Here is a 16,495-nt window from a genome sequence, read left to right on the forward strand (position 1 = left end):
AATTCATTGTCACAAAGACAAAAAAAAAAAAAAAGAAAAGAAAAAAATGATCAAACGTATGTACTTTTTGTAGCAGCAAGTTCATTCGTACCTCAGACACAATTATTCTAGCAGAAGAGGGAACCTTTGTCAACATCTGCTGGCAGAACATAATCTTTTATTTTTGCACTTGGGACAGAGTTTGAATCGTTTTACATCGCAAAGCGTCGGAATGCATTCATAGTTCATAGAAAACAGTTGCCACCATAAAACATACAGATACAAAGGTCTTCCAGTGTGCTGGACATTTTGTGCAATTTGCAAACACCTCGAGTATAAATAAAATCAACAACGTAACAACGGTTTAAGTAAGAAATCCTGTACAGTTTGAAAATACCCACAGTAACACAAAATCAAATGAGCACAAAATGACTGTGTAAAAAAACGACTCCTGTTCAGGGACACTTGGCCACGATTATCTGAGCTGCAACAACAAGGACATATGATTCATAACAATGTTACAAAATAAAGGCAAAGCTTTTAGCACTTCACCATGAGGCTGTACTTACAGTGATATAGGCTATGGCGCAGTCTGAGTCCACTGCTCCATAATGTGCTGGCCTGTAATCTGAAGACTGCTATAGAAAAACAATAACAATGTAGGAACACGTACACTTTCTAAAATGTAAAAAACAGTTTAAAAAAAAAACAAACCAACAAAACATTTGGCTTACATAGTGCAGACTCCCACCACGAAAACAGCAAACCATGGTTGTTTTCTTCCCCCACCAGCCCAGATTAGGAGAATAAAACCACGTTAGTGAATTTGACAAGAATGTGTTTTGTGATGTGACGGAAATCGCTGGGAATCTTCATGGATCTTAAGAGCAAAAACACATTCTTGCCGGTGTCCCGTGTTTGAACTCTCCCAGGCTAAACCACAGAAGTAGGTGTCAGACTGAAATCATGCAGAGTTTGCAGGAGGTATAAATCCACGTATCTTTACGCTCCAGAATGGCTGAGGAGAACTGAAGGTTTGGTCCCTCTAATCATTTTTATTTTTTTTTTTGTAAAATTTCTGCAGCCAGATGATGGTTCAATTCATAGGAAAGAGAGTTTTCTGGGACACAACAATGATCTGCTTCTGTCACATGGAGAGGTTTGTTTCCCTTTTAAGGTGGAAAACAACAGCTAACGTATTAATGCCTTGAGCAATAGTCAGCCGTTAGCTGCATTTCCATTACAAATGTGTGCAAAACTTGGTTCATATTCTGCTAATGTTGAATAAGCACAATTATTGCTGTGTTTGCATTAAATAGGAAACACAATTAAAATCACACACAAATGAATTTGTTCACATGAAAAGTCATTAAAAAACATCCTTCTGCCACTTCCTAGTGTCTTCTTTGTCGTTTCTGCCAGTAGTAACCTCTAGTTGTTGATCATGTGACTTGTGCAATGCAAAAAAAGTTTCAGCTTTGAGAAATCCACCAATTCTGACAGAGCAAATAAACCACCTCGTCCTAGGGCAAAAGCCATTTAATCAAAAAAAGTTTTTGTCAAAATTGCTGTGCTTCCATTAAGCAAATTTATTTTTGTAATTCCAATTTGTGCAATTGTACTGCCAATGGAAACGGAAAAGTCAGTGTTTTCTAAGGCAGCATTGTTGTCTTTCCTCCCTGCATAAGCAGTCTTCAGACAGAACAGAAAGCAGAATCAAAATAGATAGGAGAAAGTAAAAAAAAAAAAAAGCAACCAAAAATTAAAAGCCAACCCGCTCTACTCTACATCTGAGGCGTCGTTATCAGAATGGAGGTAGTTGTTGCCTTTTACCCGGATGTAGTGGACGTGGCGGTCGTCGCTCGCTGGCAAATCTCCACAAGAGCAGAGCCGCCTGGCGAACAGGTTCTCGATTTCCTCCAGCTGTAAGCCCTTCGTCTCCGGGAGGCAGCAGAGGACGAAGAGGAGCCCCAACACCACCAGGCCCGCGTACAGGAAGAACGCACCTGGGAGACAGGAAGTCAAGCAGGGGTCTCTGGTGATGTTGTTGTTTTATTTTGGAAACCCTCAATGGATTAGCCAGGATTAGCATGTACCCACCAGAACAGAGAGTAAATACTCTTGTGGAAACGTTTTAAATGAAGACAAACGAGTTACAGTTTAACAGAGCGATGTGCAGGTGTCCTGAGCATTACCCTTACCGTAATACGTCAGATACTCTGCAACATGGAGAAACGTCAAAGACACCAGCACATTGAAGATCCAGTTGACGCCAGCAGAGCAGGCGTTTCCAGTGCTGCGTGCCCACAGCGGGTAGATCTCTGAGTTCACCGTCCAGGGCATCGTGCCCATACCTGCAACACGCATAGCGTCTCTGAATTTTAAAAATAATTGTCAACTTAATCAGTAATCGATTAATCGTTAACTGGAGTACACAGACTCAATAAAAAGGGCAAGTGCTGAAAGAACAGCAAACTCAGAGCCAAAAGTGTATGAAAAAATATAACCATTTTGCATCTGGGATTAAGACTAAAAAAAAAACTTTGTAAAGGTGTTCTGCTCCTCAAGGGACCTAGTTTTAGCTTCACCCAGTTCTAATTCTGTTAAAAAAAAGAAAAGAAAATTCATAGGAAAGAGAGTTTTCTGGGACACAACAGTTTCCCTTTTAAGGTGGAAAACAACAGCTAACGTATTAATGCCTTGAGCAATAGTCAGCCGTTAGCTGCATTTCCATTACAAATGTGTGCAAAACTTGGTTCATATTCTGCTAATGTTGAATAAGCACAATTATTGCTGTGTTTGCATTAAATAGGAAACGCAATTAAAATCACTATCCATTTATTAATCGGTTCTTCCAAAAATAAAACCACAACAAAAACCCACAACAGACTACCGTAGAATTAAGATGTATTCTTTCAGCTGCAGATGTATCCTTTGCTACAAATGATCAAGCGCACACTAAGAGAGAGTTATATTGTTGCATTTTAGGCAATAAAATTTTTATTTTCTTACTTAAAAAAACAAGAAATGGAATTATTTGGGGGAGGGGGGAGTTCCACATTTCTTGTCTTGCATAAAACAGGCTCAAGTGTTTAAACAAAAAATCTGCAGATTGTGCCAATATTTCTATCAGATTAATCTGTCAGAATAATCAATGGAATAATCTATCACTAAAATAATGAGCTGCTGTGTTTGCTAGCTGTTGGTGTTTCACTGTAGGAAAAAATGGATTTTTGTTTCATTTTTTTCTCAGGTAATGTTATGATAATTCTTCCCATTTTGTGAGAAATCAAAGTTTTGTAAATAATTCCTATTAAACATATGTCATAAAAAACAAACAAAAAAAAAAAGACTCATCTTTACATGGTAAGCAACTTGTTATCCGTTTGAAAAGAAAAGAGGTGATCTGACCTGGAGCAAATGATGCGAGATAGAGGATGAGGCCCAAAAGAACAACCCAGGAGTACGATGTGGGACAGTAGTTGTAAGCCCAATATGGGCTGAAAGATTCTTCTGTCCGATTAGAACATCTGGATGAAAAAGGAAAAAAAAGAAGGAAGAAAGCAGACTGGTTTTAGATGTTAAACTCTACACGTCCAACTCAAAGCACATGCAGACGGTGTTCTGACCTTCCCCAGGCTGCGCTGTCGGTCGATGCCGGACTGACAGGAACGCAGGAAGAGTTGAACACGCCGGCGTCGTTTTCAAGGTAACAGAATCCACAGTCTGGATCCAACATGCACGGTTCACAGGACCTGGCAGAAGGAAACATGGTTAACCTAAACATGCCTGCAGGAAAAAAAAAGGCTCTCATAAGAAATTAAACAGTCATTAAAAAAAAGCCAGCCAAGTAGGTAGAACTACAGAAAATGTTTGAGATGAAACAAGACAAAAGTCTAGTCAGGTCATATAACTGTAAGCATCCACTCATATTTAAAGGGGCAGTATTATTTACACAAACATAGTGCCATTTTATAGCATGATCAAGTAGTTATGTTACCTTCAATGTTAAAAAAAAAGCCATATACTTCAAACATGACGAAAGGAAATTTTACTTAAAAGTAATTTGAAATTGGGCCTCTGTGTCTTTAAGAAACTCCTGCTTTGTCTGGAACTGCCTTCAGGAAGTCATCACAACACGGCTCCTCTATTAACCCTTTAACAACGTTTTTACCTGAGAAGTAGCTCCTATTACGAGCTCAGGTATTTGCTAATTGCTGCTGGCTAGTCTGAAGGAGCTGAGCGGGGGAGGGATGGGGAAGAGCAGCTCTGAGAGACAGAAGATTGTAAAGGTAGAAGGTAAAATGACTACAGCAAAATAAAGGGAAATCTCTGTAAGATCATTTGTTTCCATCAGTCAGAGAACATCTATTTTCCAACAGGACAGCGACCCGAGGCACCCACGAAAAGATACACGAGGTGGTTTGTGATTGCAGTCAAAGATGCATTTAATAAACACTGACCCGAATTGGGTGAAAATTTATGCAGTCACTTTTATGTTACTTATTTAATTTGATTGTCATTATTTTGAAGAAATCTGTGCTTTTTTTGTAAATTTTTTGGCCAAAAATGCCTAATTTTGTTGCTTATAACGAATTTCAAAAGGCAATAAAAGGGTAAAACTTCCAAGGGGGTGAATACTTTTTACAGGCATCGTATGCAGCCATGCTTTATGAAAGGCAAATTGTGAGTCACCTGTATTTGAAATTTGTGCCAACTTGCAATCTTGGTGCATTGCTCTTCACGAAAAATATGCGGCATAAAAACATTCGACATTTTACTGCAAATGGGAAGTTGGAATTTCAAATAAACAAACATGTAAACAGGAATCCTAAACAATCAGGTTTACAGACTCAGAGGAGCAGCTTCCCTTAAATCAATTCCTGTAAATATGCCATGTTAAATGCTGAGAGTATGATTTTACTATCATTCTCAAGAGAACAGAACACGGCTGAAATTAATTTGTGGGTAAAACCAAAAGTGAGAACAAAAAATTAGCCTTCTGAGGAACAGTGATGGTTTCGTTTAGTGCAGCAGTGGAACTTGAGAAGACGCCCATCTTTGAGCAGTCGGTTTCTCTAATGAGAAAATAAAAAAGGGAAGTGACTCCTTTGTGAATTTGGTTTTCTCACCCATAAAGTCTGCAGGTGGAATTGTGAAAGTCGACGGGGTGTAGCGTGACAGGAGGAGAGTGTTGGGCCGACAGCAGGAACCCCACAGCCAACAAAGTCAGACTCAGTCCAGTTCCTGCGTCAGAGTAAATAAAAGCTTTGAGACAAACATTTCTGAAATTTAAAGGGGCAGTATTGTGTTTCCTAGGCACATATAGGCTTTTTATACCACAATTAAGTAATTATGTTACCTTCAGTTGTTATAAAAATGCTGTATATATCCAAATATGACTTTAAAAAAATGTTGCTTTGTAATTTGATGCCTTGAAATTAGGCCTCTGTCTCTTTAAGAAACTCCTGCTCTTTCTGAAACTCTACTTTCAGGAAGTCATCACAACATGGCTCCTCTATTAACCCTTTGATAATGTTTTTTTACCAGCCTTGCACTGAGAAGTAGCTCCTGTAATGAGCTCAGCTGATGCTCAGTTCCACCAGATGTTTGCTAATTGCTGCTAGCTAGTCTGAAGGAGCTGAGTAGGACAGTGGAGGGTTGCTCTTTGAGACAACACTCCAGGAATGTTTATGAAGAGAGAATAACATTATAACATGATGCACAGCTCAAAAAAGCTGTTTTCACACAACACTACCCCTTTAAGAAGTCCTCTTGCCATTCAAACTGCCTTTCAAGCTAAAATTTGATAATCTGAGCAGTTACGAACCCAAAAGACTGCCTAGCGTCAGCTTCCTGCGGCCCACCCTCTCCACGAGCCAAACTCCCACCAGGGTGAACACGAAGTTGGTAGCTGAGGTTGCAGCAGCCAGCCAGATCGCCTGTTTGTCTTCCCGCACCCCGGCCATCTGCAGGATTGTGGCGCTGTAGTACCTGGACACGAACAAACAGAGCGATGAGGTTAGCAGAGCGAGGTAAAAACGTCTCAGATGTGACAGGACAAGCAGGGCATACATGACTGTGTTGATCCCAGACAGCTGCTGGAACATCTGGAGGCCACACCCGACGATGAGAGCCCTGCGAGTCGGTCCGTAGCTGAGGATGCGCAAAATGACGACGCCTCCTGAAAACCAAGAGTTAGTTTCCAACGTGACGTTAAAGCTGCAGTATGTAACTTTTATGAAAAATAGTTTTTTTGTTTTTACATATTTGTTAAAGCCGTCCCCATGTCGTGACAGTATAATATGAGACAGATAGTTTGTGAAAAGATCGATCTCCTCCACCTCTTCCCCGAGCTGCTATGCTGTCTGAAGAAAGGCAACAATCATTTCTTACAACCAATCAGAGCCAGGAGGCGGGGCTTAGCGCTGTCACTCAACCTCATGTTTACAGCTGACTGAATGATGGTTTGGTGGTCGAAAATAGCTCATTTAAACTATTGGCAGAGGGAGGATGGGAGGGGCCGGGGGGGGGGGGGGTCACAAAATACATTAAATTAAAAATCCAAAAATGTGTTTGTTGTGAATTTTCTTTTTGTTGTTGTTTTTATTTTACTAGTTCAATAATAAACAAAATATTTATGAAATGTGCATATCCAAAACATAAAAAGGACTTTTGCCTTAGTAAAAGAAAAATGGAAAATTTCCACATTTTTCACACTTTTTGGAGCAACAACTGTTTTCTATTTTATTTGCCAGATGTTTAGGGGTCGGAGGTCGAAGAAAGTCTTGTCAAGGGCCACAAATGGCTTAGAGCGCAAGGTTCCTAACCTTTTCCATGCCATGGCCCCCTAAAGTGCATTAGTTTCTGGCTGGGGACCCCTTTCCAACGCAGAGACAATGCTAATATGTAAAGAAACATCAGCTTTTAGAATGCGTTGCTTTACTTTTATTCACTATTTAATAATTATTACATTTGTTAACACAAGTGCTGCCTCATCCTTCCTTATTTTAGTCAGCCAGGAGCTATTAGGGGTTATTTGTACGAGGACAGTTCCTTTGGTCTTTTTATTATCTAAAATTATTATTATTATTATTATTATTATTATTATTAATACTAGATTCGGTTGTTTTATTTTCCCCCCTCATGTCTTCTCTCCATCTTTCTGAATCCCCCTGATTCCCCATGGTGGCCACCATTTTGAAAAACACTGGTCTAGAGAGCCACATAAAAAGCTACGGGAGCCTTGAGTCTCTCAGACCTGATCCCGTTTCGTTCTCCTCCTCCTCGATGCTGGTCCTGATGGTGTCGTACTCCTCCTCGATGTTCTGGCCCCCCCGGATCCGGTCCAGGACTTGGCGTGCCTCCTGACTCCGGCCTTTCTGCAGGAGCCAGCGGGGGCTCTCCGGCAAGAAGATGAAGCCGAAGAATTGCAGCACGGCAGGCAGGATGGACAGACCCAGCATGTATCTGGGATCGATCGGGAAGTAGTTGGAGGAGGACACTGCTGAACAGAAATTACCAGAGAGGAAAGGTGACATTTCAGGTCAAATACCTCCAGCCATCGTGACTCAGGTAGCTGAACGCTCCGTCCACCACACTGGCAATAAACTGGCCACCAGTGATGAAGAGAGAGTTGATGGTGACCAGCTGGCCTCGCAGGTGCGGAGGGGAAACCTCAGCGATGTATACAGGGACGGTCATAGAAGCAATGCCTGTTGGGAATAAGAGACTTTTTGTAAGTCATAACTCCAGTTTTTGCATTTTGCACATGTAATCTCTGCCTTAAAGCAAAGAGTAGCAGCATCAAGCAAAAGACTTGAGACTAAGGTGGAGAATGACGTTCCAGGGAAGCGTCAGTCCTTAACATCAGGGCCTGACTTCAGGAAGGGCTTACAGGGGCAGCAGCCTGGGGCCCTGATTTTTGGGGGCACCAAAGACTTTTTCTTGTTTTTTTTTTAAATTAAAGTATATTTTTCAAACGTTGTACTTCAAATCAAACTCATAATCCAACATCAGGTAAGTTGTATTGGGATGTGTATGAAGAAAAACAACATCCACTTATTTGAAAATTATTAAGTTCTTGCTGATGTGTGAAAAACTGGTAAATAACTCAAAATTGAATTGCAGCAAAAAGTGGTTTTAATGTACTAATGTGTTTTATTATATATTGCAAGTAAAATTTTGCTGGGGTGGAATAGCTAAAAAAAGAAAATAATAACTAGATTATGTGTATTTAAATAAAAATGTATGTAAATTTCTATAGAATATATGTATGTATTTCTTTATGTATCGGGTATTACATTTACGTCTTGATTGAAGAAGATAACTCTGTATGCCTTTGTGTGAAATGAACATGATTATCTGGTGGGGACCTATGCACTCCCCTTGGGGTCGCCGCTGATTTATACTCTTCACTTCACCAACTGGAGTTACTCACCGATGCCCAAACCCACTGTGATGCGACCAACAAGGAGGACCACTTTGCTCAGGGCGACAGCCATAACAATCCCACCGCCACAGAAGATGAAGCTGGCGATGAGGATACAAATCCTGCGCCCCAGCCACCCATTCAGGAAGCCCCCGCTGAGGGCGGAGAGCGCCGCGGCTCCGACGGTGCTGGACACCAGCAGCTCCTGCCACAGGGCGCTCAGGTGCATCTCCTTCTTCAGGAGCAGCATCGCACCAGAGACCACCCCAGTGTCATACCCGAAGAGGAATCCACCCAGGGCGGAGAAAAACGCCAGCAAGTAGACGAAAAACGGGGTCGTTGAGGCGTCTTGATCCCGGACGCTCTCCCCGGCGTGTCCGGACGGAGGTCCAATGAGACTCCGCTCTCCATCCTCTGCAGCTTTCTGCCTCCTGCTGCCTGTGCGGTTACTCATCTGTCATTGAAGCTGCTGGACACAGGAGAAAGCCGGGGTTAGTTAGTTAAACAACCTGCGCTTTTTGGGGGGCATGTCAGCACCAAGTTAGAGTCAAACTTAACCTACTATCTGGTTAACAACAGGCGATAAGGCAGCGTTTGCTATTTCTGCTTAATATTCTGTCACAGCAGCGACGACAGTCGCAACGTCGTAAGAAAAAAAAGCCCAAACTGCACTTTGGCAGTAAACTGGCAGGGCACATTTGTTTGTTTACTCATCTGATAAGGAGACTGCTAAGCGCTCGGGGCAGCCATGTTTGCGTGACGTAGGCAGTCTACATAGGCATGTTAGTGAAAAAGAGGAAGAAACACGTTTTAAAGTTGGGGCCGTTTTAGTCCAATTATCCGTAAATCCATTATTACAGTTGAATTACAAATACAGGATAACATTCTTTCTCCCTGAAAATTTGATTTTTTTTTTCCTTAGGGAATAACGACGTTAAAAAAAATCAGAAATGTTCATTATTGATAGGAAGTTTGTGATTTAAGATGTTTTATTCTAGTCTTTTTGTGGTTTACAGCTAGCCACACTAGTTTAGTGAATGCTAAACTAGCTTGTCTAAAGAATTTAACAGAAGCAATTCTATTTTACTGTTATTTACAGAACTTTTATTTAAGAAAAAAAAAAATCAAAGCCGAACTACGTTTTACAATTTTCATGCCCCTCGCAATATGGCGGAGATATTGACGCACGACCTCTGGAAGCTCATTGCTCGTCTCTTTTTCGAGTTCAAAAAGAGAACTCGAAAGAGTTCTGACGGTGGTTATCTGCAACCACCGTCAGGCTCAATGCAATGACTGTGTCACAGTTGAAAATCGCTGCTTTTCGGCAAGTTTCATTAAACCAAAACTACATTTGCTGACACTGTAAGTCAACATCCGCAAACGGCGACTCGATCAATTTTCTCTCGCTGGTTGTTTTCATAAGCGCATTAAATAGAAAACTATTTGCTATGAAGATTTGCTTAAATGAATGCATTTAAGCATATCTTAGTTTATAGAGAGCTTATAGACTAATCTAATAGATCCAAATTCGTTGAACGTAAACTTTTCAATCCTCAAACTATTTCTTTGACTCAGACAAATGATTTGCTTTGGTTTAGTTATTATTTTATATCTATTTTTTGCTTTCTCTTTATAATTGTATTACTTGGATCCACTTACCTCCTAAAAAACTTCCAACGCTCTGCTGCACAGCATTTCTTCTTCGGCGAACAGGAAGCTTTCTGTTGGATCATATGATATTGCCGATTAAAGGGACAGCAGGAAGGCGGCGGCAGTCCAGGTCATGTCGTAACCATGGTCGTAACCTGTTCATCTGGATGTTCAGCGAGAGAGACTCAACAAGGTTTATAGATGGAAGTTTCCAAAGACCAACGGACTTCGACTCCATTACTGAGTTGATTTTTTTTTATTGCACGCACTTAGTTCTAGTTTCAAGACGTCATGTTTTTTCGTATTTTATTTATTATAGCACAAACTTTATGTGCTCATTAATTAGTTCCACAAAAGTTTTTTTCTTTTGTTTTCTTTTTTTTTTTAAATGTTCAGATGTATGGGATCACCGTAGTGCCATAAAACATGAATATGAAACGTGAAGAAAATTAGAAAAAAATGAAGTAATTCACTATTGTTCAGTGAGATATTCACAAGTCTTTCCCCCCACGTCCAAGACTACATGCAAATACCTATATTTTGAAAAAAGATAAAGGGTAATACTTGTTTAATTAATAAATACAAATATGCAAAAAACATTTAAAATATAGAGAATAAATCTGTTAGGATTTTTTTGTGCCTCGAGAAACAATCCTTTACAACTCTAAACAATAAGCAAGTTCCAAGGTGGGCTATGAGTTACACAAGATAATAAATAGATGAGAATGTTGAAAGTTGCCATGATGACATTTTCATCATCATCATCATCATCATCATCATCATCATCATCATCATCATCATCATCATCATCATCATCATCATCATCATCTTTATTCCAGACACAGACAGACAGAACAGACAATGCTTTTATTTTGATAAAAAATTAATGCTTATTTTGCTCTGAAACAACCCAAAGTCATTTAATGCAATGTTTATGTTAATGCTGACATTAAACTCACACTGAAAAGGTTGAATGTTTTAGATAAGGTAAACCCTGAAGTTCAGCTTCCAGAAGGATGTAGATGTCTTACATAATTACAGTTATAGGTTATAGGACAGCAAAAATATCTTGATTAAGTTTTTCTTTATTTTGTTTTGTCAAAATGTTTAATTTGAGCTATTTTTTCTCAGTTTTTAAAACTATGTAATTATTTTCAGGCATTCGAGCATTCCATATATTCCAACTACCGTAACACTTCTATTTGCGCGCCAAAGAATTAAACACGTTTGAGATAGGAGACACGGCTGACAGTTGTTTTGGTTTTCTTGTTGTTTTTAATATACGACGTTATAAAAAATAAATACAAAATAATGATTGCGTACTTGCATATTTTCTTCCCTAAAATACAAAGATTTGTTGTCTAAAAATGAAAAACAAGCCATAAATAGTTATTTTCAATTTTGTTTTTGGATCTATTAGTTTTTGTCTAGTGACGCTGGGATTCTGAGACGCATTCTGATTACCGTAAAACTTGTGAATGCGCCGCAAAATCCAAATCATTTGACGGTGACGTTAGAGTACGTTGAAAAAATTGTTTTCCCTCTTCATTCCGGATTATTAACGAAATATATGTTGTATTAAAAATGTTTTCAGACATATAAAAACATGTCTAACGCTTGTTCTTCACCCATGGAATTTGCTTTGTGTTTGAGTAACGCAGATTGGGAAGTGCTGTCAATGGAACACGGCGTAAATCAGTGTTGAGTATTTATAAATTAGCAAACTATCATACAAATTAAAAAAGTTTTAGAGGTTGACTATTTTTAGGGTTGTGTCACTTATCAGCCGATGTTGCCATAGTTCCAAAACATTCCTCACGAGACAAACTTGGTTCCAAACTTGTGTCGGTGTGACAGCTGCGCCCTCGTGCTGCGCCACCGCGCGGTGTCCCTTTCCAGTCTCTTCTTCTCTAAACGGGAAGTTTTTTTTTCCTCGCTCGAGTCATATGATGTGACCGTGGAGAAGCAGGAACAGTCAGAGAGGAACCAGCGGCGTCTCCCACAGAAACACCGGAACGTGGACGAAAAATGGGGAACACGCGAAGGAAAGTTATGAGAGGAAGCTGATGTCAACGCTGGGACCGAAACTCCTCGTCACTGACAGCTTCCCCCTTATAACAACTTGTAGCTCTACTGTAGCTACTGTAATATTACGCAAACAAGGTAACGCATAATAATATGGTGTTATGATACATGTGGCTGTCGGGGACGTTTGCTGTAACAGCCAGCTTGGGCTCACGGAACACGTTCTCGGTTCTCACTGCGAGAGAGTGCACTGATTGACCTAAATGCACGTCAAGCCTTCAGCAGGAAAACAACTCTTCAAAGACCATGGTTAACAAAGAAGAGCTGGAAGGAAGGCTGAAGAAGCTGCTGGTGCGGCTGAAAAACCCGCAGGAGGACAGGCAGCTGTCCACGCTGATCCAAATCCTGCAGGATCTGCGGTCCCTGACGGCAACGGAACATGGTAGGAAACCCCCCATTGTTCCCTGCATGTTCACCAAACTGCTGGTAGCAAACAGGAAAACCTTTAAGTAACCATGCTGCAGTAGATTGAGGACATTTATGTTTTAAACGGTAACGACTCCATGCAAAAACCTACAGTCCAGTTAGTTGCTGCATAATCTAAGATGTAGTGCGTAGTAAACTTTATGCAGTTGTTACAAAAATCCCAGGAAGTGGGGTTTATTGGCAGAATGACAATAAACCCCACTTATGCATCTTAAAACCCTTCATCTTTTTTTTTAAATAAGTGGAAGAAATATTTGATTATTGTCAAACCATGTTTAAACAAATAGTTGTGCAGTATAAAAGATCAATCTCAGTATTCTTTAACATATATGTAAAAAAAATCATACTAAGTTACCTGTAAAATAAGCCAGCTGTCTTATTTTTGCCAATAAATTAGAAGCTGTGTATCCCAAGTTTTGTTCACTTGAAATTAATTTGAACTTCACTCAGAATCACTGTGCAAGAAAGCAACTATGGAATACATACATACATACATACATACATACATATATATATATATATATATATATATATATATATATATAGACATAAAATATATAGCGGAATCAACCAGAAACAACCAGGATGTTAAGAAAATGCTTTACAGTTGGTGCACACTTCCCATTTATCATCAATGCAGCAAGCAATAGGAAACTAGTTTGGTACACAACTGGCATGGATTTTCACTTTCATTTTCTTAACACTCCCCACCGCCCCCAAGAGTTTGCTGCCCTGGGGGGAGAGCCCATTTGGCAATATAAAAAAACCACAGAAAAATCTGAATTAGAAAACAGCAATACCTTTTAACCAATTTACTCTTACAGTCAGGGGGCAAATCTAACATCTCCCTGATGAGCTGATTATCAGCAAATACGACCACCTTTAGTAAAAACAGGAGTTTTCACAGTGTGCTGATTACCAGTGTATGTGATGCCAAGAAGAAAAGATATTTGAGAGGCAAATTTTGCAAACTGTCAATTCCGATCACATTTCCAACAAATCAGATTATGGCATTTTGGGAAAGTTTTAAGATGTTTCCAGCAAGCTTATTCCAAATTCAGGTCAGATTTTAGTTTTTCTAACTGTGCAGACGTTCTTGTTCCTGACGGTGTATATGACCTCTTTAAATTATAAATACTTCACCTCATAGCTGCTGATGGAGATGCTAAACTCATTTAAAATTCCTTAGGACTGTTGTCAATCCTGCATTTCAGTCAGATGGTGTTGTATCTCTGTTGGTATAATGTTTAACATTTCCAGGTTTATTCTTAAAATATGTGATGTTTTAAAAGCTAAACTCACCCACACTTAAAGCTAAGTACAGTTAAAAAGCTGCAATAAAAATCCTGTCAGAGTAATTACTGCTTCCTTTGACTTGTTCTTGCTGTAACACTGATCTTTTTTTGGAATTCAAATTTGAATTCTATTTTTAATGTGACTTCTTTCCAGTCACGTTGAAAATAGAAGCAGTCGTGTGTTTAAAGCTTACTTGTCAGGTCTGATGTTTTTTTTTTTTTTGTTCTTGTTCATGTTATTGCAGCAGCTGAGCTTTTTGAAGACAAAGATGTCCACGTTCCCCTCACAGTGGTGCTTTCATCTTATACAAACAGCAAAAAAGTCCAGGAGGTAACCCTTCGCATCTTGACCTGTCAACGGCTTCACCTTTAGCTTCTGTTTGGAGAGTTTTTTGTGTAAAAAGCAACAGAAATGTGAAGTTACAAACTTGCTTTCAAGGGTGTGTGCTCTGTTAGAAAATGACTAATCTGTAAGCGACTTTTCTCTGTCTGATCCAGCCAATTTATGGCATCAGGTGTATCTTTGCTTACCAGGCTAAGAAATGCAGTACAACGCAAACTGAAAGTATGATTGTGAGACAGTATAAGCACAGATGTGACACACTCACCTGCCTTTCCCAAGAGGTCCTGAAACCGAAACCAGTTTAGTCATTTAGAGAGAGAGAAAAAAAAGTTGTCTGATATGATTCCTCTTTCACCTCTTGTTACCTCAGGTGGGCTTGTCACTGCTGTGCCGGCTCATTGAAATACGGCCGAAAACGCTGGAGGAGCTTTGCAGACCTCTGCAGGCCAGCAGAGACTGGGAGGTACTGGCAGTGCACCAGTAAGTGAAGACAAACCTATTTGTTAGGGATTCATATCTTTTTACAGACCTGTAAAATATTTCAACTCACAATCTTAACATCGGTGTGTGTTCAATAGTCCCTGTGTTTGGTGGGCTGGAATGTTTGCCGTGTACTCGCACCGTTAATGCAACTAACTTTCTCCCAGCCAGTAGCTGCGTTTCCATTACACAGGTGTGTAAATCTCTGTCGATATTCCGCAAATGTCAAAGAAACACAATTTCAGACAAACTAATATAAACCCGGACATAAACAACAGCTGAAAAATTCTAAGAATTATGAAAGAATTCTGTGTCTGTAAAGCGCTTCACTTCACCATCCCACCACTCTTAGTTCCAACGTTGTATGCAGACACACTTCTCTTCAGAAGTTGCAGTCAGTACTCCACAAAAGGCCGTTGCTATTAGACATGCCTTTTTTTTGTTTTTTAATCTTCCTTTATGTTATGATCTTGTGACGTTACTGTCTGCTCCCGTTGCGCACATGAGTCACTTTGGGGTTGTAAAATGGTTTTCAGCAAAAAATCAGAATTGAGCATCAATACCTGCTGTGTATGTAGCCTTATTGTACCATAAAGTCTAAAGAATTGTTCAACACAACTGCATTCCACAGAGGTTGATCACTGAAGGCCTTGTAACTGGGTCAGGTCCAGCTTCTTTGACAGTCAAAAGCTTCTTGAGAGTTCAATTCAGTCTGTATCTTCCAAAATGACAAAAGTTCCTGGCAGAGGAGCCTTCGTGAGGTACGGATCAGCCAATCAAAATCAATAGTTTGTTATAACTAAAATGAGAAATTGCTTGGGGGAAATATCACATTGACATATTTGGAACTTCCTTAGTGCAAATGAAAGAACTTGCACAGAATGGTGCAACAACAGTTTGGAAAAAAAAACCCTGAAATGTAGTAGTTATCTTTTTGGAAACTAGCTGTATTTGCCTTGTTTTGGCTGAACTACAAAAAACATCCAAAGTGGGCAGGAGAGCAAAGAAAGGCCAAAGCTGGTTCCTGATACTTGATCAGTGGTCCTGTCTTCATCGATGAGTCGGTATGAAAAGGCATAGACAAGAGATAATGAAATGCCACATACCAGTAATGTTCAAATAGTATGAAATTATTCAAGTAGGTTATGTACCTGTGTGTCGTTGTTAGCTAACAATGTATAGCACCTGCTCTGCCCTGTCCTCTGCCACTGAGAGAGAAAAATGCTTTAAGAATAAGAAAAGTTGACTCCACTCCTCTTGTTATGAGCAACCTTTAATCTCTTCTGTCAACATAAAAAGAAATGAAATCCACTCAAGTGTAGCTACATTGATATTTTACAAAGCAGACAACCATCCACAAATCTGCAAGTTAGCAGTCATGAAAACACAGGAAGTGAGCAAAACAAACATTGCCTGATGACAAACTATGACACTCTTCCATTTGTCGTCAAATGTCCAACATGTGGCGCTATAATTATGATGCAGTATTGTACAGATCGCAGCCCTCTGGGCAAACATGTTGCCCTTCCCTTCCTCAGACATTGAACCCATTGACCTGGTTTCCTCTCCTTTGTTTACATGATTTGAATAGCCATCTATGAATTTTATAATTAGTTCACATAACGCAAATTTTGTCAGTTTTCAAGTTGCCCAAGCTTAATTTAACAACACGACCAAACATGCAATCTGCCGTTGGGGATTTTCCTCTCACAGTACACCTTCCACAGTTATTTGCACTCGTGATAAAGACGTGCCTTTTAGACATTTTTATTTCTCTTACCATGGAGCTTACTTTACATCATATCT

The 16,495-nt window shown here is 39.8% G+C and overlaps 2 protein-coding genes across 8 annotated transcripts in view; one reads left to right on the forward strand and one right to left on the reverse strand.

Moving 5' to 3' along the window:
* Positions 1 to 137: 137 nt before the first annotated feature.
* Positions 138 to 10,690, reverse strand: LOC106911857 (proton myo-inositol cotransporter-like). 5 transcript variants are annotated; one of them, XM_088006573.1, is made up of 13 exons: positions 10,070 to 10,688; positions 8,420 to 8,879; positions 7,535 to 7,694; positions 7,241 to 7,449; positions 6,055 to 6,163; positions 5,810 to 5,973; positions 5,112 to 5,226; positions 3,609 to 3,734; positions 3,391 to 3,509; positions 2,181 to 2,333; positions 1,813 to 1,985; positions 549 to 614; positions 138 to 463 (listed from the first exon to the last, which is right to left on the reverse strand). In XM_088006573.1, exons 2-13 carry the CDS (start codon positions 8,862 to 8,864, stop codon positions 455 to 457), a joined length of 1,848 nt encoding a protein of 615 aa, XP_087862699.1. In that variant the 5' UTR covers positions 8,865 to 8,879; positions 10,070 to 10,688; the 3' UTR covers positions 138 to 454. The 5 variants fall into 5 exon arrangements, with proteins under 5 accessions (XP_087862699.1, XP_087862698.1, XP_087862697.1 ...); XM_088006572.1 differs by having other exon boundaries at positions 549 to 617; positions 10,070 to 10,685; XM_088006571.1 differs by having other exon boundaries at positions 138 to 614; positions 10,070 to 10,690.
* Positions 10,691 to 11,920: 1,230 nt separating this feature from the next.
* Positions 11,921 to 16,495, forward strand: part of lrrk2 (leucine-rich repeat kinase 2) — a 36,816-nt gene continuing 32,241 nt past the window's right edge. Inside the window, exons 1-3 of one of the 3 annotated variants that reach the window (XM_088006567.1) lie at positions 11,921 to 12,527; positions 14,112 to 14,197; positions 14,580 to 14,689. In XM_088006567.1, the coding sequence (XP_087862693.1) occupies positions 12,392 to 12,527; positions 14,112 to 14,197; positions 14,580 to 14,689 (332 nt within the window). In that variant the 5' untranslated portion in view covers positions 11,921 to 12,391. The remainder of the gene's footprint in view (positions 12,528 to 14,111; positions 14,198 to 14,579; positions 14,690 to 16,495) is intronic. The other 2 variants (XM_088006568.1, XM_015008619.2) reach the window with 2 other exon arrangements.

This window comes from Poecilia mexicana, unplaced genomic scaffold (genome assembly GCF_051168715.1).
Source record: "Poecilia mexicana isolate PSO_F unplaced genomic scaffold, ASM5116871v1 scaffold_6, whole genome shotgun sequence".
In the NCBI taxonomy this organism is placed as follows: domain Eukaryota; kingdom Metazoa; phylum Chordata; class Actinopteri; order Cyprinodontiformes; family Poeciliidae; genus Poecilia; species Poecilia mexicana.